We start from the raw sequence: 22,360 nt of genomic DNA on the forward strand, positions 1-22,360 counted from the left end.
TTTTTGCCAAACTAACCCGATTTTATTTGGTTAGTAGTATGAGTGGAAAAAGGAAAAAAAAAATTGCCATCTATTTCAATTAAAATGTATATTTATTTTTATTTATTTCAGTGTGTACCCATCATCAACATTAATTTCAATCATTTTAACCATACTAAAAGGGAAGTCAATATAATTATATCAAAAGTGTGAACAAATTATATTTCTTCAAATTTCAAGGATGTGAACGTAATTTTATATATTAAGGGGTAAATTACACTCACCTCCCTTGAGGTTTAAAAGAAAAATAATCAACCCCACACTTTTAATATTGGCAGAAGATAAATTTAAGAAAATTTTCATTTTTACGTCTCAAGATAAATTTAATAACCAAAAGAAAATAACAGACTTGCACACATTAAACATAAAGATCAAATGTAAAGATAAAAACAACATAAGGATCAAATATTAGCATGACTGACTTAAAGTAATTTAATATTTTTTCAGACACCCTAGTGTAGTTCAAGTGAATTGATTCTTTGAATTCTCTTGGTAACCAGATGTCTACTCCATTCCTCGCCAAGTGTCTTTTTCACTAAGCGAGCTGTGTTTAGTAAGAATAGAATTGTCATTACACCGCACCACACGATCATTGCAACTGCAATTGTATAACTGAGTGGTTCTCTGTCAATTTTTGGTATGATCACAACAATTGAAATTGCATATGTTACTACCATTGATGTAATGGTCAACCATATGATCCTAGCTAAAATCCACATGAAAATCCTTCTCTTGAATGGCAATCCACTTATGAGCGACAAAATTGTAACGCCCTCAAAAAAATACATAAAATCCATCATTCTTGACATGCAACAATATAAGAGAATTAAACATGTTTCTATTTATTAGAGTAGTTCTTACAACGGTATTACATGTTAACAACAAAAACAAATGCTCTACGGGCTTACAGCTTTCCAAGTCAACACTTGGTTACAAAAAGAAGAGTACTAACTCAATACATATTAAGCACTTGGCTTGAATTTACATGTAATACATCAAAGGAAAGCAAACAACAACAAAAAAAACGTCTGTCTGCCTCTAGCCTCCCAAGCTATGTCTTTTGAAGTGGCATGCTACCTGTACCTGAAAATGATATCCCATATAGGGTGAGCCACAGCCCAGTAGAAATATACTAAACCAACTATAAACAATGACTAAAATAACAGCATTCGATAGATGGTCCACGCTTATATTCCCACTTATAACACATTACAGTTTCATGACATTCAAATCCATGTTACATTTCATTTCTCACTTCTTTTTCAACTTTGAGTTTGAAAACAAGGCTCCGAACCTAGCCAAATAACTTAAAGAGATTATGACTCATCTTTAAAACACTTTTGAAATTCATGATGGATATACATTTTGGTGCTGTACCAATAACACATAAACCACTTCCATACTTCACGAAGGATACACATTTTGGTGCTGTATTAATATGACATAGAAATACTTCTATACTTCACAATTGATAACGATATACATTTTAGTGCTATATCAATTCAATTCAAACACTTCCATAATCCACAATTGATACACATTGTAGTGCTGTATCAATGTCAAACAAAATCCGGTTTAGAGGTCCATCCCCTTTCTTCCCCTAAACCGTGGAGTACATCCCCTATCTCCTCCCACACACACAATGTATATAAACGTAGATCATATACATAATCAATAAATACATAAAGTTAATGTATTATTCCAACCGCTATATTTGATAGCACACCCAATCGATTAGTTTTAGTTTGCCTAATCATCATGCATTGTCTACAACAATCAAGACTATTCTCCACCGATAGCCCAAAACAGTTATTTCTAAACAAAAAATAAATGTACCAAATTGGTAAAATATCAACATTTCAACTAGGTGAGTGATAAATGATCCAACTACACCCTTTAATCCCTTACATTTCCAATTTCAACATTCTCAATTCAATTTCTCATTTCTCAAAATTAATTTTACACATTAATTTATCGATGTAATTAGGGCATTTCCCATAATTAACAAAACAACCCTAAGGTTCCATTTCTATCAATAACCCAACATTTACCTCATTTCTCCATGCTAAACATGCGTATAGGTTTATATAAGTAAAACCCCTTCTTTTGTAAAATTACATAAAGGCCCAAACTTTCTCAAAATTACCCAACAACCCCCAACATATCAAAATGCTAAAATTTAAAGACAAAGCTCATAAGGAGAAGTAGGATATCCCTATCTCGAAGTTTGAGCTCAAACGGAGATGAAGACCAAAAACCAACGTGCTCCAAATCCCATGTTTTTCAAATTAAAACGAAACTCTCAACCCACTCTATCTTTTTAACAAAGGACTAAGAGTAGAAACTCACTCTAGATAGATCAAACCTTAGAGAGAAGACAAGTATAGAGAGAGAGAGAGTCGGATCTAGGGTTTGCAAAATGAAAGAAGATGAAAAACTGATGTTTTCCCCGCTGCTGCCTGCTGATATACAACAGGCTCGCTCGAGCGAAGAGTTGGTCGCTCGAGCGACCAAACAAAAGAAACCTATCTCGATCGAGCGAAGGACGTCTCGCTCGAGCCAACAATTCAAACCCTCAGGTCTGTAACCAGACGCACGCTCGAGAGACAGAACGCTCGCTCGAGCGAAGAATAACCAGCTCGCTCGAGCGAAGAAAAGCTTGCTTGAGCCAAGAAATGCAACTCTCAGGTCCAGAACCAGACGCAGTTTCACACTCGAGCGAAGAAACTCTGGCTCGAGCCACCAGACACAAAACTCAACTCTCGCTCGAGCAAAGAAACCCTGACTCGAGCAAAGGACCAAAAGCAAAGAGCTTGCTCGAGCGACAAACTGCTCGCTCGAGCGAAGGACCAAAATTCTAAGCAGCAACCATTTGCTCCCATACACAACCAACCTGTAACAAACCTGCCCAACACATCCTATAACTCAAATACAAAGTACGAAATGATGTAAACAAGATATAAACAACTGCTAACATCCACGGAACCAAATCCGGATCACTGTACAACAAGGGGTAAAACCCGGGATCGCTATAAAAATTGTGATTAGGGATGCAACAAATCCTACTATGCTAGCACGAATGAAATATGGGTATGAATGTTGATAATTATAAGCCATTACAACTTCTCCAACTCTGTGTCCGTCTGAATTGTGCCAAACACCACTCAAAGGGTTCATCCCAGCTTGAAAAGCTCTTGTTGCAATAAGCGTTGCCACCAACATTATTGTCTCTTTTTTCTTTGCCAGCCACTCACACTGTCCAACATCCTTGCCGTTCATGGCTCCGGCTTTTCGGAGTTTATTTTTAATATCATCTGGATTTTCCACATCCTTTCTAATTTGTGCTAGAATGTCTAATGTTGTGTACTTGCTAGCATTTTTTATGTTTACATCTAGTGTCGCATTAGTAAGCATAAGTATTAGTTAGTTGCAACTTTGGGAAAATCATTTTTTGTTTAATGAAAAAAAAAAAAAAAAAAAAAAACACTTGATTACAGTCATACCTCAACTTGTTTATTCTCCATAGCTAGATGTAATATGGTGTTACCTCTTCCATCTTTAACATTCACAAACTCTTTATTTTTAATGGTATTCATCAATTCTTTCAGACACTCTAACTGGTTGCACATCATACATAAATGTAAGATGATCTCACCTCAATCCATCACGACTTCAGCTGCTTGGGAATTGGCTTGAACTAACACTTTCAACACATCGACCTTACCCTTTATGACTACAAGATGTAATGCATTTTTACCATCTTTGTCACGAGCAAGACACATGTCAGAATCTACTGATATCAACGCTTTTACAACCTCAACGTGCCCCTTTACTAACGCTAGGTGAAGAGGCAAGCGTTGTGAAGAGTCCAAAACGTCAGCAAGATCTAGATTTCGACGCAAAACTTCCCTCACAAAGTCTGCATGCCCAGGCAATGTAGCAACATGCAAAGGGCTCCAACCAAACCTACCAAAGTTCATTCTATCATGAACTAGTGGATCTTCTCTTGAGTATTTGATGTAATAATGTAACATTGCCTTTTATTGCTGCTCCGTGAAGCCTCTGCTCCATTCTCTCTAGCTCTCTGTGGCAATGAATATGAATATATGAGCAATGCAAAAGAAAAAGAGCTGTTAACAATGAATATGAATATGAAATTTTGGCCAAACTATTATGCTCCCTTCATTTTAAAACAAAATGTCCATCATCACGATCATAATTTATAAAAAAAAATCTTGTTCACCACTGCTCAATGGGCATTTGTTAAAGATAAAAAATAAAAAATAAATAAAATAAATAAATAAAAAAGAAGTAAAGTGTATCTACCCTTTCAAATTGCTTACTAATATTTGGCCATAAATCAAGGTTCAACTCATAGTTCTAAAAACCGGCCGATACGCTACGTATCAGCCGATACGTATCGAAAAAATAGGGCACTGCGACGAACACAGGCTGTTATACCGCTGAGATTGAAAATAGCAGGAGAATCAGCCGAGTCGCGGTACGTATTAGTCTGTAACCGTTACACAAGCCGCGACGGGCCGATACTCACCGGTTCGGACCAGTACGGGAAAGAAAAAACTGAAAAACCTGTTAAATGATTTTTAAAATTTCACCGTCACGACACCCGATTCCCGATACGTACTGATCAATACTACCGATACCGATACTCCGCGATCGATACCGTTACATTACCCGATACTACGATTTAGAACTATGTTCCAACTCCTTCCACGTGGTATCTAACTAAAATATAGAAACAGAAATGTTAGAGATGTCAAAAAAAAAAAAAAAAAAAAAAAACCTACCACAAATAGGTATTCTTTCCCTTTTTTTTCCTGAAGAAAAGGAAGATCCCCACAAAATCAATGAAATAGAAGAGATCCAAGTGAATGGAAAGGAAAAAACTAGTGTAAAATTTTTAGATGTCTTTTGGGGTCCCTAGCATTGCTCTATAGAAATTAACTCAAATATATTATGGAAAATACTAAGTCAACCAAACAAAAATTATACAGAATTTGCTCACATGATGTAGAAATGGTACACTTAAAATTATAATCATAATAATGGATGTTAGGCTTTTAAACTAAGTGATCTAATTATCCTATACAATTTATATATATATATATATATTGGTACAAGGTATGAACAAATACAATAATATTTCTACACAAAGGGGGGAGGGACTGGGGGAATGGAACCCCAATGAGACTTGAAACCCCCACACCCATAGTCCTGTAAAGGGACAGCTATCCATTTGTATTTATATATTTCTATTCATATATTATATCAAAGCACACACTTTTCACGTGTTATCTAACTCCACAAAAGTATAAAAAATAAGTGAAATGTATTTATATCAAGTCAACTCTTTGAACATGAGATCAACAAAAAAAAAAATGACTTGAAGATGGTAAGTCACATATTCTTGTGTTTGTGCATTCTATGAATACTAGTTTACTACACATTTCTAGTCACTACTCTTCTTACTCTTCTTCATGTGCATTGAGCATAAATCTAGACAAAAAATGGGACAGAGGCTCCACAAAGCAAGCAATACAAGGTAGTGTCACTTTATTACATTAACTACTTGGAGAAGATCCACTAGTTCTTGATAGAGTTACCTTTGGCTGCTTCGGTGGGACTCCTTTGCATGTGGCTGCATTGTGTAGGCATGAAGAATTCGCGACATAAGTTCTATATCTAAATCCAGATCTTGTTGAAGTTTTGGACTCTTCACAAAGCTCGCCCCTGCACTTAGCATCAGCAAAAAGGCACATCAAGGTTGTACAAGCATTGATATCGGTAGATTCTGACATGTGCCTAGCTCTTGACAAAGATGGTAGAAACCCACTCCATCTTGCAGTCATGAAAGGCAAGGTTGACGTGTTGAAACTATTAGTTGAAGCCAACCCCCATGCAACTCAAGTCACAATGGACCAGGGTGAGACCATCGTACATTTTTGTGTGATGTGTGGCCAGTTAGATTCTCCCAAGGAACTGATGAATACCTTCAAAAAAATAAAGAGTGTGTGAATGCTAAAGATGGTAGAGGCAATACCATATTACATCTAGCTGTGACAAATAATCAAGTCAAGGTACGATTGTAAACAAGTTATCATTATTATTATTATTATTATTATTATTATTTAAAACAAAATACCATCATTTGGCCAAACTTGCAACCGTTTAATATATTCTGAATAGTAATTAAAGTGTTTTTTATTTTTATTTTTTATCTTTCATTTAGCAGTAACATGAAGTGAAGGATAAAGTCTTAAGGTATTCAGTCTAATAGGCTTATGTTATTGTGATTGACCAGCGCAAAACCCACACATCATCTGAAAAAATGAGGCATCGCAATCCACAGAAAAATGGTGGAAATAGGTTATATATATATAGTGTTGTGATTAATGACACCCTGAAAATGATTCACAAACAATCACACACACAAATGAGACCCTAATATTTACATAGTTCGGCCCAATGCCTACGTCCATGTGAGAAAGAGAGAAAACTTCACTATGAATAAAAAAAATACAAAACAGAAGAGGAGGAGCTCACTCTCTCAACTAGACTCACAAATACACTCTTCACAACTCGCACTTTTCTTCACCGTCTGATCTCTCACATTTCAATCTCAGCTCATTGCTCTTCCATTTATACACAAACGAGAGAGCCAAAAGCTCAACCTCTACTTGCCAACAACCAACTACCAAGGTTAATGGCAAGCCATTAACATAGCCACCCTAGGTTGAAGAAAAAAAAAAAAACTTCAGAAAATCTGTAGCCTCCATGCTTGACTTCCAACGAAACATGGTGTGGATACTCAACAATTCTCCCCCTCCACAACCATGGAGAGTCGGATCCTTACTGGAAGTTCATCCCAGCAATGTCCCTGCATACTTCGAGTTTTGTCTCTCGAGACCACCTTTGTAAGCATGTCAGATGGATTCTTATCTGTGTGGATCTTGACCAGTTCCAATAACTGTTTTTCCATCACTTCACGTATCCAATGATACCGAACATCAATGTGCTTTGTGCGAGAATAGTACATAGAATTCTTGCTCAGATCTATGGCACTCTAGCTATCACAATGTATCGTGAACTTCTCTTGCTTTAGTCACAGTTCTTGGAGAAACCGCTTCAACCACAACAACTCTTTCCCAGCTTCCGCTGCGATAATATACTCTGCCTCGGTTATGGATAAAGCAACACACTTCTGTAGCTTGGACTGCCAAGACATAGTTCCCCCTGCGAAAGTGAACATAAATCCTTATGTAGATTTTCTACCATCAAGATCACCTACTATATCTGAATCTGTATAACCTTCCAAGATTGATTTTGCTCCTCTAAAACACAAACACATTTTAGATGTACCCTTAAGGTACCTCAGAATCCACTTGACTGCTTCCCAATGCTCTTTCCCTAGATTGGAAAGAAATCTACTCTCCAACAGCATGAGCAATATCTAGTCGGGTGGACACCATTGCATATATCAAACTCCCTACAGCGGATGAGTAGGGAATTGCCTCCATCTCTTCTCTTTCTTTTGTAGAAAGAAAAGAACTCTTGCTCAACTAGAAATGATTAGCCAGCGGAGTACTAACTAGCTTGGCATCTTTCATGTTGAACTTTTCAAGCACCCATTCAACATACTTCTCCTGTGACAACCACAACTTATTGACTTTCCTGTCACATATAATTTTCAAACCCAAAATTTGCTATTCAGGGCCTAGATCCTTCATGTCAAAGTACTGTGATAACTTCTTCTTCAGTGATCTGATTGCTATGGCATCCTATCCAATAATCAGCATGTCATCAACATAGGGCGTGTTTGATTGGACAGACTGGATAAAGGGGGATTAGAATCCATCGGACTTGAGTCCTAGAACTGTGAATCCCCCGGACTATTTGGTTGGATTGGATATGTATCCTGTGTTTGTTTTTTCATGGGATTAGATGTCTGGAAATGACTATTTTTAGTGAATCCAACGTTTGGTTGGACGGACTGGATAGGATAAATGAACAAATGACTATTTTACCCTTTTTTAATTGTTTACTAAGTACTAGCAATATTAAACATATCTTTACTATTTTAATTATTTTTAGCTAGATTAAATAAAATTTTATTTTATTTTATTTTTTACACAATTAAATAAATTTATCTTTTAAAAAAAATAAATAAATAAATAAAATATCAATAAAAATATATATTATTTTTTTAATTAAAATTTTAAATAAATTTGTTTTTAAAAATAATAATAATCAAAAAATGAAATTAAATAAAACATCTATTAAATTTAAATAATGAAATTAAATAAAACATAAACAAAATTTTAAAATAAAACATCAATAAAATATCTATAAAAAATTATTTTAAAAAATTAAATAAATAAAACATCAATAAAAAGTTAAATAAAATTATTTTATTTTTAAATTGAGACATTTAAATTTTATTGAATATAATACATAATTAAATAGTAGAGGATCAAAATGGTCATTTCATCATCTAATCCAAACAGTGATTAGTCCCCCCAAAACAATCCCATACCCCCCCAAGGACACAATAGTCCCCCATATGGAGGATAAGGAGTCCAGCCGGACATGGAGTCCGGCGGACTAAAAAAAAATCAAACGGCGGATAAGGAACACTATTTGGATTACAATCCAAATAGTAGATAGTCCACCCCCCTTATCCCGCGAATCAAACACGCCCATAGAGTAGGAGTATGATGAAGTTTCCTCCAGGAAATTTCCTAACATATACACACTGGTCTGCAGCAATTCTCTTGTACTCATAACCCGTCATGAATGAGTCAAACTTCTTGTACCATTGTCTCAGCGCTTGTTTGAGGCCATAGAGACTGTTCTTCAATCTGCAGACTAAGTTTTCTTTCCCTTTTACTTCAAAACCTTCTGGTTGCTCCATGTAAATTTCTTCCTCCAAATTACCATGAAGAAATGTCGTTTTCACATCCATTTGTTCAAGTTCCAAATTCAAACTGGCTGTTAGTCCCAAAATTACTCGAATGGATATCATTTTCACAATTGGCGAGAAGATTTCATCAAAATCAATACATTTCTTCTGTCCACAACCTTTGACAACCAATCGAATCTTGTACTTGATTAACTTTCCACTGCCATCTTTCTTCAACTTGAACACCCACTTGTTCTTTAGTGTTTTTCGACCTTGGAGAAGTTTTACCAAATCATAAATCTGATTTTTCTGCAAGGACTGCATCTCTTCTTGCATAGCTTACTGCCAGCTACACTTCTCCTTATGATTCTGAGCTTCTTGAAAACTTTATGGCTCCCCCTCATCAGTAAACAAAATATACTCAGAAGCAGGGTATTTTGACAACGACTTAGGCTCTCTTGTTGATCTTCGTAACTGTGGACCAACAGTCTATAGTGGAGGGGGTTGTGGCTCCCCTTACTCAACACCTCTTCTTCTGGATCTTCTTCTTCTAGAAAACCATCCTGCAACTCTACATCATTGGCTACATGCTACGGTAGCTCTTCTTCATCAGTGGCATGTTGTGATGGTGCAGGGTTTGGAACAATCTCTGAAACATCATCAACTTTGGGTTTGGCTAGTTACCCAAAGTCTTCTAAGGTCTGACCTTCTTGAAACACCATATCTCGGTTTCAAATGACCTTTTTGTTTTTCAAATCCCACAGTCTGTATCCAAATTCTTCATCTCCATAGCCAACAAAAATACATGGAGTAGCTTTATCATCTGACTTTTGTCTGTGCTCCTTGGATACATGTGCAAATGCTTTGCACCCGAACACTCTCAAGTGAGTAAGAAATCTCCCTTCCAGACCATACCTTTTTTGGAATCTCAAAATTCAGTGGAACTGATGGCGATCTGTTGATCAAATAGCAAGCAACAAGAATAGCATCTCCCCAAAATGACTTTGGCAGCTTTGTCATTTTGAACATACATCTGACCTTCTCCACAATGATTCGGTTAATTCTCACTGCTACACCATTGTGTTGTAGGGTTCTAGGAACAATATTCTCATGCCAGATGCCACGAGTAGCAGAATAAGCTTCAAACTCCTTTAACGTGTATTCGCCTCCATTGTCTATTCAGAGACACTTCGGTTTCTTTCCAGTCTCCCTTTCCACCATAGCACTTAATGTCTGAAAATGCTGGAACACCTCAGTTTTGGTTTTTAGGACATAAACCCATACCTTCCGTGATTCATCATCAATAAACGTCAGGAAGTATTTTATGCCACCCAAAATTCCACTTTTATGGGACCGCGTACATCAGAGTATAATCTGCTCAACAACTCTGATTGTCTTCTGGATGATGAGTGGAAAGCGACTCTATGATGCTTCCCAAATAAGCAGTTGTCACAAGGATTCAATTTCGCATCTTTGGCAAAGGGAATAAGAGACTTCTTTGCCAGAATCTGCAACCCTTTCTCACTCATGTGACCCAGCCTTTTGTGCCATAAATTTGGTAATGCCTTATCTTCTACTGCATTGAGGCTATCTGAAATCACATTCACATGAGTCTTGTACAACATACCAGTTGCTTGTCCTCTAACTACCACTAGAGATGCCTTCTTCAATTTCCATATGCCTTTGCCGAAGTAGTTCTCATAGCCTTGTCGATCTAATGTTGTCCCTTAAATGAGATTCAGGCGTAAATCAAGAACATGCCTGACATCTTTTAACACCATCGTGCACCCAACTTTGGTTTGGATGCAAACATCACCAATTCCCACAATCTTCGAAAAACTAGAGTTATCCATCTTCACTGTACCAAGATCTCCAAGTTAGTACATATTGAAGAACTCCTTCCGAGGTGTAGTGTGGTAGGAAGCCGTTATATCTGCCACCCACTCGGTGTTGTTGTCAGACATATGGAGGCATTCTTCTTCTTCAACAGAGAATAATGCAATATGCTCTGAGACAGTAACTACAGTGTTCCCATCTTCGGTCTTTGGCAGTCTATTGCCTTGTTTTTGTTCTCCCTTCAAGGCATAACAATATTTCTTTATGTGACCCTCCTGACCACAATGGTAACACTTGAACCTTGGCCAGTTCATACCTTCTTTAGACTTCCCTCTATCTTGAGATCTTCCTCTGCTGCGTCCTTTACTTTTGCTTCTTCCCCTACCTTTGCCCCTACCTTTGCCTCTACCTTTATTTTCTGCGACGAGGGCATGGGACTGATCTCCACCAATGTCTTTCTTTCTTGCCTCTTCACTAAATAAAGCATCGGTGACCATGTTTGTGGTTAGCCTTCCTTCAGGTGCAAAGTTGCTAAAGGGCACTAGTAACATCTCCCAACTATCTGGCAAGAAGCTGAGCAACAATAGGGCCTGCATCTCATCATCCAGCTCCATTTTGACAGTTGCTAGTTAGTTCACTAGATTTTGGAACTCATTGGTGTGTTCTGTAACAGAGACACCGTCTTTCAGTTTCAAATTTACAAGCCTTCTCATTAGGAGGGCTTTATTCCGAGCATTCTTCGACTGGTACATGCCTTCTAATTTTGTCTAAAGAGCATAGGCATCAGTCTCTTGGGCGACATGGTGTAAGACACTATGATCAATCCATTGTCTGATCTGACCGATGGTCTTTTGGTTCTTCCGTTTCCAGTATTCATCCTTCTCCGCAGCTAGTTTAACCCCATCAAGCTCAATGTGGTCAAACAAATCTCAACAATACAGAACATTCTCTATTCTGGGCTTCCAAATTGCATAGTTAGAAACATTCAGCTTGATCATGGATCCCAAAGTCGATATTGATTCCTCTATCAATAATTGTCTCTATAGAGAAATGATCTTTGTTTTGAAAAAATTAGACTTCGTCGTTGAGTCCGGACTGGTCAAATTAGCTGAAAAAGCACTTTGGATTACCAAAATAAAAACTACAAATTTTTGAAATCTGATTTACAAAATTTGACCGTACAGATGTGCCTGGAATATTCCAAATAGTTGGAAATCACTATTGGATTGTCAAAAACGAACTCAGAATGGCTCAGATCAAGCTAAAATAGGTTGAACGGTTCAGATCAGTGAAAACTTGTATGCCTAAGAAGCACTGGATAATTCCTCCGGTTCAGATGGTATCAGGCTGACGTTAGCGACTTGGCAACGTGACTTGGTCAACGGCGTGGTGAAAGTGGCTTGGCTCAGGTCAACGGCTCCAGGCAACAGCTTGGTTAGCAGGTCGGCCCAATGACGTCAGCAAAATGATGTCATCTGCTAACGTCAGATGGTCTTCTTCACTGGTTTCGCGCGTGAAACGCGTGTGGCCAATCGCCAGCGCATGAGAACGATGTCAGTTGCACGTGCGGCCGCCTCCGGTGTCCTTTTGCGACACAATTTTTTCCTGTGTGCTCATTTCGTCGAGGGCTTCAACCTGGTGTGGTCAAAAGTAGATTTTGACCACTTTGATTTCTGGACAATTCTGAAAAACACTCTTTTTTTGAAAAAAAGACCAATGAGGCTCTGATACCACTTGTTGTGATTAAAGACACCCAGGACATGATTCACAAGCAATCACACACACAAATGAGACCCTAATATTTATGTGGTTCGGCCTAATGCCTACGTCCACGGGAGAAACAGAGAAAAATTCACTATGAATAAAAACAAATACAAAACAAAGGAAGAGGAGCTCACTCTCTCAACTCAACTCAAAGATACATTCTTCACAACTTTCTCTTTTCTTCACCTTCTGATCTCTCACATTTCAATCTAAGCTCACTGTTCTTCTATTTATACACAAATGGGAAGAGCCAAAAGCTCAACCTCTGCTTACCAACCTCTGCTTACCAACAACCAACTACCAAGGTTAATGGCAAGCCATTAACACAGCCACCCTAGATTGAAAAAAAAAAAACAAAACAAAACAAAACTTCAGAAAATCTATAACCTCCATTCTTAACTTCCAACAAAGCATGGTGTGGATACTCAACATATAGATCTTATTAACCTGTGCCCTTAGGGCACACATGTTAGCCGGCTTGGAAAAAAAAAAATTTGTGCATTCTTTATTGTATGGATTTCATGCAGAATTTAAACTTCTTAACGTATGTTCTAAAGGCACACGTTAACAAAATTTATATATAGAAATATATATTGTTGAAATTGGTACATTTTGTCCATCATGCCAAAATGGCCCCTTAAGGATATATCATACAATAACTTTCCTCACCTGTTAGTCAATTCAGTAAGTTCATTAGTTTATTTTACTTTGTAGGTCTTGAGTTACTTGCTTAGTGCCAATGAAAACATAGCTGCAAACATAACTAATGCTAGCGGACACACAACATTGGACATTCTAGGAGAAATTAGAAAGGATATGAAAAATTCTGATAATATCGAAGATCATCTCCGAAACATTGGAGCTATAAGAGGCAAGGATCTCGCATAGAGTCAATGGCTGGCAAAGAAAAAGCAAACATTCATTGTAGCAACATCGCTCATTGTAATAATAGCTTTTCAAGCTGGGGTGAGCCCGCCAAGTGGTGTTTGGCAAGACAATTCAAACAGGCAAAGAGCTGGAGAAGCTATAATGGCTTATAATTATCTAGATTCGTTCCCATATTTCCTCTGTGTTAGCACGATAGGATTTGTTACATCTCTAAGCACAATCTTGTTACTCATAAGTGGATTGCCTTTCAAGAGAAAGGCTTTTATGTGGATTCTAGTTGCGGTCATGTGGTTGACCATTACATCAATGGCAATAGCTTATGCAATTTCTATTGTTGTGATCACACCAAAAATTTACAGGAAATCATTCAGCCATCCTATTATAGTTGCAGTCATCGTGTGGTGTGGTCTAATGTCAGTTATTCTCTTATAGCACACAACTCACTTAACGGGACAAAGCGATAAAGCAGGAACAGAGTATAGCCAAGAGGATTAACAAACTCAAATCGCTCAAACCACATCAGGAGCATATAAAAGGATGTTTAAATTTAATTAAAGTGAGCCATTCTAATTTTTTTCGTTTATTTATTTATTTATTTATTTTTCTATCATTATGTTTGATGTGTGAATTTTTGTTATGCTCTATTTGTATCTTTGATTTATGGTGAGAGAGAGAGGGGAAAAAAAAAAAGGAATGAAAAATTGAATTACTTTTGTTTTGAAATTTAAGTTTCAAAAATTAAAAATTATTGTCATAATTCACATTTTTATCCACTTCCTAAAAGATGTCACTTCTGTAGGAAATAACAAATTCTTGAAACAAACAGAAAACAGAACCAATGTGCTTCTTTCAAGACTTGCACTTTGTCGAAGCAAACAACTTAATGTTTAAGCTCCATCGTAATTGCTTATCATGCTCAACCGTTGAGATTAATTAATCATTCAACCTTGTCCTCTAATTTTAGAAAAAATTAATTAATCATTCAACCTTGTCCTCTAATTTCTTTTCTAAAAAAATACACATAACCAAATTTTCTCTAAAAAAGAAGAATGTCATGATAAACTATAGAATGGGATAACTCTTCCCCATTTATACATTTGCCATATTTCTAATAGTAAAATGCCTTTTTTTTTAATGCTATTTTATGTTTGAAAAATAAAAAGGAGACCTAAACCTCTAAAATCAACAATGAGGGACCAATTATACAACCATTTGACATGTAAAACTAATTATTAATAAAAGAAAAAGCTAATTTTTGTTTCCATTAGTTGATGATGTCAAAAGCAATCTAACCATATGTTTGCATCTTTTTCTTATTTTGTTTAAGCAAAAAACGTTTTTCATGAAATATTGTTTGCATTTTTTTAGCTTTTGGTATAACAAAAATAAAAGTTAATGAAAACATTTTCTTCAATACATTTCTATTATAGCATCTCTAAATCTTTATTTTATTTTTTTCATAAAATGTCAAATTGGAACACTACATGTAAGTCCAACCATGAGAGATGTACCGACAATGATTTGTCAAAATTTATTTATAGTTTAAATTTTATGTCAAATTTGTCACAAGGTATAACAATGGTAAAATAAACAATCCATATACGTAGTCTTTAATTTATTTATTCTTATATGATATTACAATAAAATCCAATGAATATAATCATAATAATGAAAATCAAATACAACACATAATTAATACACAGAAACTCCAAAAGTGAGATAAACAAACCCGAATTAATATACGGGGAATAATACCCACACACCATAAGGAGATTCAAAATATTGACCTCCTAGAGAGCTACAAAATGAGTTGAGCTTGTTGGTTAATAGATAGTCATTAGAGAGGGAAAAGTTGAACATCATGGTAAATTTTTAGCAATAGGAACCCATAAAAGTCTTTGGAAAAAGTCTTATCTAACCAAAAATCACCTCATGTGCCAAAGTCAAACGATTGTTCTAACTTCATTATTTCCTCTTTTGTGGTCAACAAAAAATGATTTTGAGTTGGGAAAAATTATTTTCCACTATTTACAGAAAGTTTTCCTATCTAATGAGACAGACTTAGAGCCTTGAAAATGCCACTATCATTATCACTACTACCACCATTACTATTATCACTGCCACCACACTATCCAAACACTACCACCACTACCTCATCACCTACCTATCCACCACCTATACTGCCTTACCACCATGCAACCACTACAATCACCGCCGCCACCACATACCATCCTACCACCAAAACACCACCATCACCATTGTTTGTGAACACCACTATTACCACAACAACCAGTACCCATCATTTTCAGGATTGGAACTTAAACAAACTGTCTAAGAATTTATGTTTTAAGCAACCATACTATCTTTTATTTTACTTTCCCCTTCTTCTAACCCACATTTGACCGTCTTTAATATCCAAGACAACTCTCATTTGTGCTTAGCTTACCCTTCCTATTTCGATATCTACCCTAATCTTCCAATAATTTTTTTAACCATCTCCACTTTTCATTATCTCTTTCACCAAGGCTTGAATGGTTTTGATTGATATAATTTTTCCAATCTTAAGTACTGATCACAACATAGTGTGAAATTGTCGACTTATGGCTCTGAGGAAATATCATTTTGTCCCTCAAACTTTCACGTGTTTTTTAATTTGACTCACAAACTTCAATTAATATTAATTTTACACCCAAACTTTTGAAATTTTGATCAATTTGGCCCCAACCGTTGCATTCCGTCTACAATTGGATGGAATATACTGACGTGGCACCAAAGTTCATTTGAAATTTCATTTAACCATCCAAACTACACTTAAAAATCAATTTGCCTCTTAACTATACCTTAAAAATCAATTTCCCCCCACGTCAGTGCATTCTGTCTAATTATAGACGGAATGTGACGGCAGGAGGCCAAATTGATCAAAATTTTGAAAGTTTAGGTGTAAAATTGATATTAATCAAAGTCGAGGGGTCAAATTGAAAAACACGTGAAAGTTTAGAGGGCAAAATGATATTTTCTCTATGGTTCCATGGAACGAACAAACATATTTTTAATTGTTCTATTCCTAAGGTTGTGGGAGAGAATATATAAAAACAGTGCCACAATCTCATCTATTATCACATTTCTTGTGGCCACCAATCCCCCGTCATCATAAAGAATGTTACATAACTTATAGAAAGCATTGTGGTCATGAACAATTATGATATGCATGTGTCTTCAACTCTTAGAGATTTCATCCAAAGCCCTTTAATCAAATCCACTCGAAGGCACTTTCGCCATGTACTTGCAATGATTCCAAGCTTCAATAACACAAACAAGATAACTTAAAACAACACACTAAATTCCATTTATTCCCTTGAACATTTTCTTTGAATAATTAAATCTCTTCCATTAGCAGGCATTTTTCCTGAATATGTAAATTTGTTGAATAAATTATAATCAAAGAATAGATAAGAATAATGTAGCTGTTGCCTAAACCAACAACTAAAATCAATTTCCAAAGTTTGATAAATAGTTAGTTTGCCAAAGAAGTCAAATCTTACCCCTTGTTTCTTTGCTTTCACCTCCAAATTAAGAGCGCTTAGCTTGCTGTAGTAACTCTTCACAGTCTCTATCTCCTGTTTGAATTTTACACAACAACATATTTTAGCTTTTCTTTTTCTTTTCTTTTTTTTTTTTAAGATTTACTGGAAAGTAGAATGAAAAGAAAAATACCAAAATAGAAGATTATTGACAAATACATTGGTGGGAAAATTGACGAAATAGACAAAATCCATAATTGCAAATACTTTGTTAATTGGAATGTAAACTAGATGTCTCCTTTCTTCTTATGCAACTTCACATCCTTCAATCAATCGAACAGGGCAATGCATTGAAGTATTCATATCTGGAAAACTAGTAAATGTGTTTATTTTTAGACCCATAATGGGCCATCAGCTAATTGAAGCATTCTAATTAAAGAAGACAACAAATTTGCATAGCTGTATTATCCTGTCACAAATTTTGGAAATGCTTTACCATGAAAAACAAATAAATAAATAAATTCCAGAAGAGTCTCCTCAATGTATACTTCAGTTCAGAAACTGAAATTTGTTTGGCAGTTGATCTAGAATTCCATGATTGGTTGTCTCTCGCACTTATTAACTGTTGTCTTGAAAATTAAAGCAAAAACTAGCATTTGGAATGCAAGGATGATCAAACATGCAACTAAAAAAGTCAGAAATTGGAATTTACAATTGAACGCAAGGAGTAAACTATAACACATAAATATGTTTGCTTATTAAAAAATATTTTGCAATGTATTTTGCATCACTTTTATAGTGAACCAAACATGATAATGGATATTTTAATGGAATAATCATACCATTTTCCACCTTTATTCCAGTGAACCAAACACTACCTATGAGTGAGTGTCTTTTGGAGTAAAGGGTAAATTCTTATAGGCATGAAGACCATTTTTCTCTATTGGTTGAAATCATTTTTCAGAGGAAGCATAAGCCAATAAATGGAATGATTTTTTTTTTTTTTTATGATTTATCCAAACAATTTTCCCTCTTCATCAATCTGAATTATTCACATGGCCGGCCCTGGGCATAGGCCCACCAGCCCATGGCTTAGGGCCCCTCAAAAAAGACCAAAAAATCGAGCCCTCTCCTATTATAGTTTAGAGTAATATATTAGGTATATTTTAAGTCCAAAAAAAATTAAAGAATGCCCAAACTAACTTAAAATAAATTGACTCATTAAAAAATTAAAAGGCCCATTCTTTCTCCCGATCTAATTTCTAACCCTAACTCTTAATTTAATTTTCCGAAAAATATGAGAGAAGTAGCACAAGAGAGCTCTAACGAATTTCTCAAGAATTTAAAACAAATATGATTGATTTATTTGCTTCTAAAAATGCAAGGAGGGCGAAGATCAAGCGATACTTATTAATCGTTGCAATATAATGCTAAGTATTTTTTGTGATTTTGACACAAATCTTGTCTTTTACGTTCAAAAAAAATTTTGTTGAATGAAAAAATAACATGTAGAGGATCCCAAAATGATCTAGAGATATTTATTAATTGATTATCAGCTTTAGCCCTGAAAATCTCAGGACCGGCCTGATTATCCAAACAATTTCCTTCTATGTCTGGACTATCCCCACACGCACATATATATAATTGAAACCCAAAACAGGGTACACATAAAAGCCTCAAAAAATTGGATACTAAAATCAAAGAATAGATGAAGCTAATGAAAACACACAAAAAAACAAAAAAAAAAAAAACAATTGTACAGGATCGAATTGCTTTCAATCGAACTCGAAAGATGAAAAAGCTAAACCCTAGCAACAATAATCAGGAGATGAGCAGAGAAAGATAGAATAGAATCACCTGAGAGATTGAGATCATTGAAGAGAGAAGTGGATGGGGTCATCGAAACGAGAGGGTCGAGACTCAATAGATGGGCTTAGGGCCATTTCGAAACATTTAAAAAAATAATAATAAAGTAAAAGTTAGTTTTTAATTCATTTGGGTTATAACCCCTCCCATATAAAAAAAATTAAAAAAAATTTAAAAATTAAATAGACAATTTTTAATTATTTTTTCCAAATATCTTTGCCCCGTTTGTTTGGAAGACAGAGGGAGATTGGGATTGAGATAAAGGCAGTACTCACTAATGGTGTGTTTGTTTTAGGAGATAGCGAGGGGATTCATAATCCCCTTCGAATTAAGATGGGCCTTAGGGAGGAGATTAAGACGGAGGCTTGAGACTTGGTATTAGAAAATAGTTCGCTGGACTTTTTTTTTATTTTTTTATTTTTTACATGTTGAGATTTTTTTATTTTTTTTATTTTTTACATGTTGAGATTTTTTTATTTTTTTTAACATTAATGTTTAATTTTTTGTATTTTTTGTTAAGTAAAAATCATAGTTTTATTCCTTTTATTTTATTTTATTTTTTGAACATTAATGTTTAATATTTTGGTATTTTTTTATTTGTTTTATTATTTTATCTAAAATTAATTTAACAATCTGTTGGTTACATATTTTGTATAAATCAATCTCAACTTAACACATGGCACATAAAGGGTAATTTGAGAAGTTAATGTAAGCTTTCAATCAACAATAGACACGTGACAGTTCATATTGGTAATAATAGATTTACACAGTATTGAAGCAACTAGAAGGCGCAAAATGATGTGGCCTAATGGTTACTCACAAATTCAAATTCAAATTCATGAGGGAAGTCTAACTGCAAGAATGGCGTAGTAGAGACTAACAGTGGGAGAAGATGACCAGGGATCATTGGAGGACTTTTCGACGATTGGAAGCCCACTTCGACGACTACCATTCGAAAGTATAAATAGGAGAAAAGGCCCCAGAATGAAAGACCCAGACTTAGATCTAAAAACCAGTCTATCTACTTCGTATTTCTTTCCAGTTTTACATTTCCAGTTCTTTATATTTCCAGCACTTCAATTCCTGTACTGCACTTTATTTCCTAGAAGTAGTTTCAAGTAGTCACTGTTGTAAACATTTTCAAGGCTGGGTCATTTCATTGTAAGTTTTTATTTACTTAATGAAATTCGATTTCGAAATTGTTCTGTACTTGTCATTTCTTATCAATTTCTCCTAAAACAAGCCACCAGTAAAAGTCTTCTTTATTGAGGCTGAAAGAACTTCAACACAATTGTCTAATAATTGGTTGGCAATTAAAATTCTATAAGGACTAATTGATCCTTGCTGGCACGCTTAAATTTACACTATTAACCCTCGAAAGCCAAAAAAGTCAACATATATTTTTGACACGCCCAGTGGGACTATTAAAAAATGGCTAGACGTAGAGCAAGAGGTGAAAATGAATGCCTGGAAAAGGGTGTGGAAAGTGAGGTAGAAGTGCCTAACCTAGAGGATAATGTAATGGATGCACCTATCCCATCAGATCCTCCGCAAATGGTTGAACAGACAAGCACTTCAGAATATGCAACGCATGTCCAACATACTGGACAGGGCCATGAAATTGGACCCTCGATTGTCCCTTCTACCCAACCAATAAATCCATGAGGAGGTTTAGTAGATGCCATGGGCAGCAACTAATATATACAATGGAAAGATGGACAACATCCTTTTTTGATCGAATAAACTCTCATTAACCAATTGTCATAAGATAGACTAAAGAAAACATGAATTCCCTTCAGCATAGATTGGCTCAAGATAAATAGCCTATGCAAAATAATGGACAATCTAATGGTCAGACTAGTAATCAAAATCATGAGCGGTCATCGCGTATGCCTTAGTCATGGTAGAAAGCTCCTTCAAGACTACTAGCAAATCAAAATGTACCATTGCCCATCAGCGAAACCATACAAAGTAGTGGATCCAGGCCAGCACAAGGGAATGGTATGAGGATGTTTTCAAATCCTATGTTCAAAGCCATACCTGGCACACGGGGTTTCACTAATCCTGTGTTTGAATTTGCACCCGAGGGATTAAAAGGATTTTTTGCGGTTGGAAGAGAAACAACACATGTTCCTCCTCCGGTAGTACCTTTTGTAGGGTCTTTCCCAGGACAAGTTCCAAGTGGCCAACCATACCTTCAACAACAACCAGTACAACAAAGACAGCCAGTCCTGAATGTACCTATATATGGACCAAAAGGCCCTCAGGCACATGGAGTTCCTTCAAACCCTATGGTTGTTCCTCTAGTAGCGGTCCAACCAGCGCAAAATATGGTTTTTAGGGACCAAATTGCTGATATTGTTAAAGAGAGATGTGGATCTATGGCTCGAAGGGTCCAAACTCTGGTATACAGAAAACCTAATCCAGAATGGGTAGATAGGGTACATGAATATCCAAGGGGGTTTAGAATACCAGACTTTGCCATTTTTTATGAAAATGGAAACCAGTCAACAGTAGAACACATTGCTAGGTTTACAGGCTAGTGTGGCGAGTTCGCTAATAACGATTACATAAAACTGAGACTTTTTCCAAACTCTCTAATTGGAGCAGCCTTCGTGTAACAACCCAGATTTTTAATTATTCAATAAAATTTATACTAATATTATTTAATCACAGTTCGGAAAATATATAATTTATTATATATTATTATGTGTAATTTTGTAAAAGTTTATGGATCAAAATATAAATAATAATAATATAGATAATATAAGTAATAATAATAATAGGTGTGGTGCTAAAATAAATAGTTAATTTTTCATTAGTATATGATAAAATGCAATTTAATTAAAAATTAATTAATTTATATAATTATATTAAAATATTAGATCAAATGATAATTATCTTAAAAATCAATTAAAGGTAAGAACAAATCTATATAATTATTAATCGAATGTGACACGAGCCACGTCTGCTCTCTCGCTTATAAATAGAGAGGAACCGTTTCACCTGGGAAGGAAAGAAGAAAAGAAAGGAAAGAAAAGAAAGAAGAAAGAAAGAGAGAAGGAAAGGAAAGAAAGAAAAGAGAAAACGAAGAAAAAAAAGTAGTAAAAGCTGAAAAGGTCTTTGATAGTGGAAATAAAGAGTGAGGTATTAAAGTTAAGATGAGTTATATTATAGCTTGAGTCACTAAAATATATTTTACATATATTTTGACTTACCAAAATCTATTTTACACAAGTTATGTTTTATTAGTATATTAATAAAAGTTATGTTTTATAAAGGTTTTAGTAACGTGGTTTTATTTCTGAACCTCATTTGCTTAAAAGAAAATTCATGGATATGTTTGTTTTACTTTTAAAGAATATTTGGCTATAACCTTATATACAATTATGTTTTGTAAGTACCACCACGGGAGTCCTACGCCTTGGGAGACTTAAATAACCATTGGCCTCTATTTGGTTACTTTGTGGCCCTTTGATCCATTGACCTCTGTTCTGTGCGGAGCAAAGTGCTGTGCGGAGCTAAG

At 35.5% G+C, this 22,360-nt stretch overlaps 1 protein-coding gene across 3 annotated transcripts in view; it reads right to left on the reverse strand.

Annotated features, from left to right (window-relative positions):
- The window catches only part of LOC114283890 (uncharacterized), a 167,821-nt gene extending 148,846 nt beyond the window's left edge, over positions 1-18,975 (reverse strand). The window contains exons 1-5 of one of the 3 annotated variants that reach the window (XR_003636729.2): positions 18,826-18,975; positions 16,990-17,064; positions 5,664-6,050; positions 3,695-4,123; positions 858-1,122 (exon numbers count right to left, since the gene is read on the reverse strand). Coding sequence is in view for 1 of the 3 variants with exons in the window: in XM_082894798.1 (XP_082750924.1) it covers positions 5,664-5,803 (140 nt within the window). In the remaining 2 variants the exon portion in view is untranslated. Of the gene's footprint in view, positions 1-857; positions 1,123-3,694; positions 4,124-5,663; positions 6,051-16,989; positions 17,065-17,464; positions 18,635-18,825 lie in introns of those variants that run through there. The other 2 variants (XR_003636730.2, XM_082894798.1) reach the window with 2 other exon arrangements.
- Positions 18,976-22,360: the final 3,385 nt, after the last annotated feature.

Source organism: Camellia sinensis, chromosome 11 (assembly GCF_055761805.1).
Source record: "Camellia sinensis isolate YWXY chromosome 11, ASM5576180v1, whole genome shotgun sequence".
Lineage (NCBI taxonomy): Eukaryota > Viridiplantae > Streptophyta > Magnoliopsida > Ericales > Theaceae > Camellia > Camellia sinensis.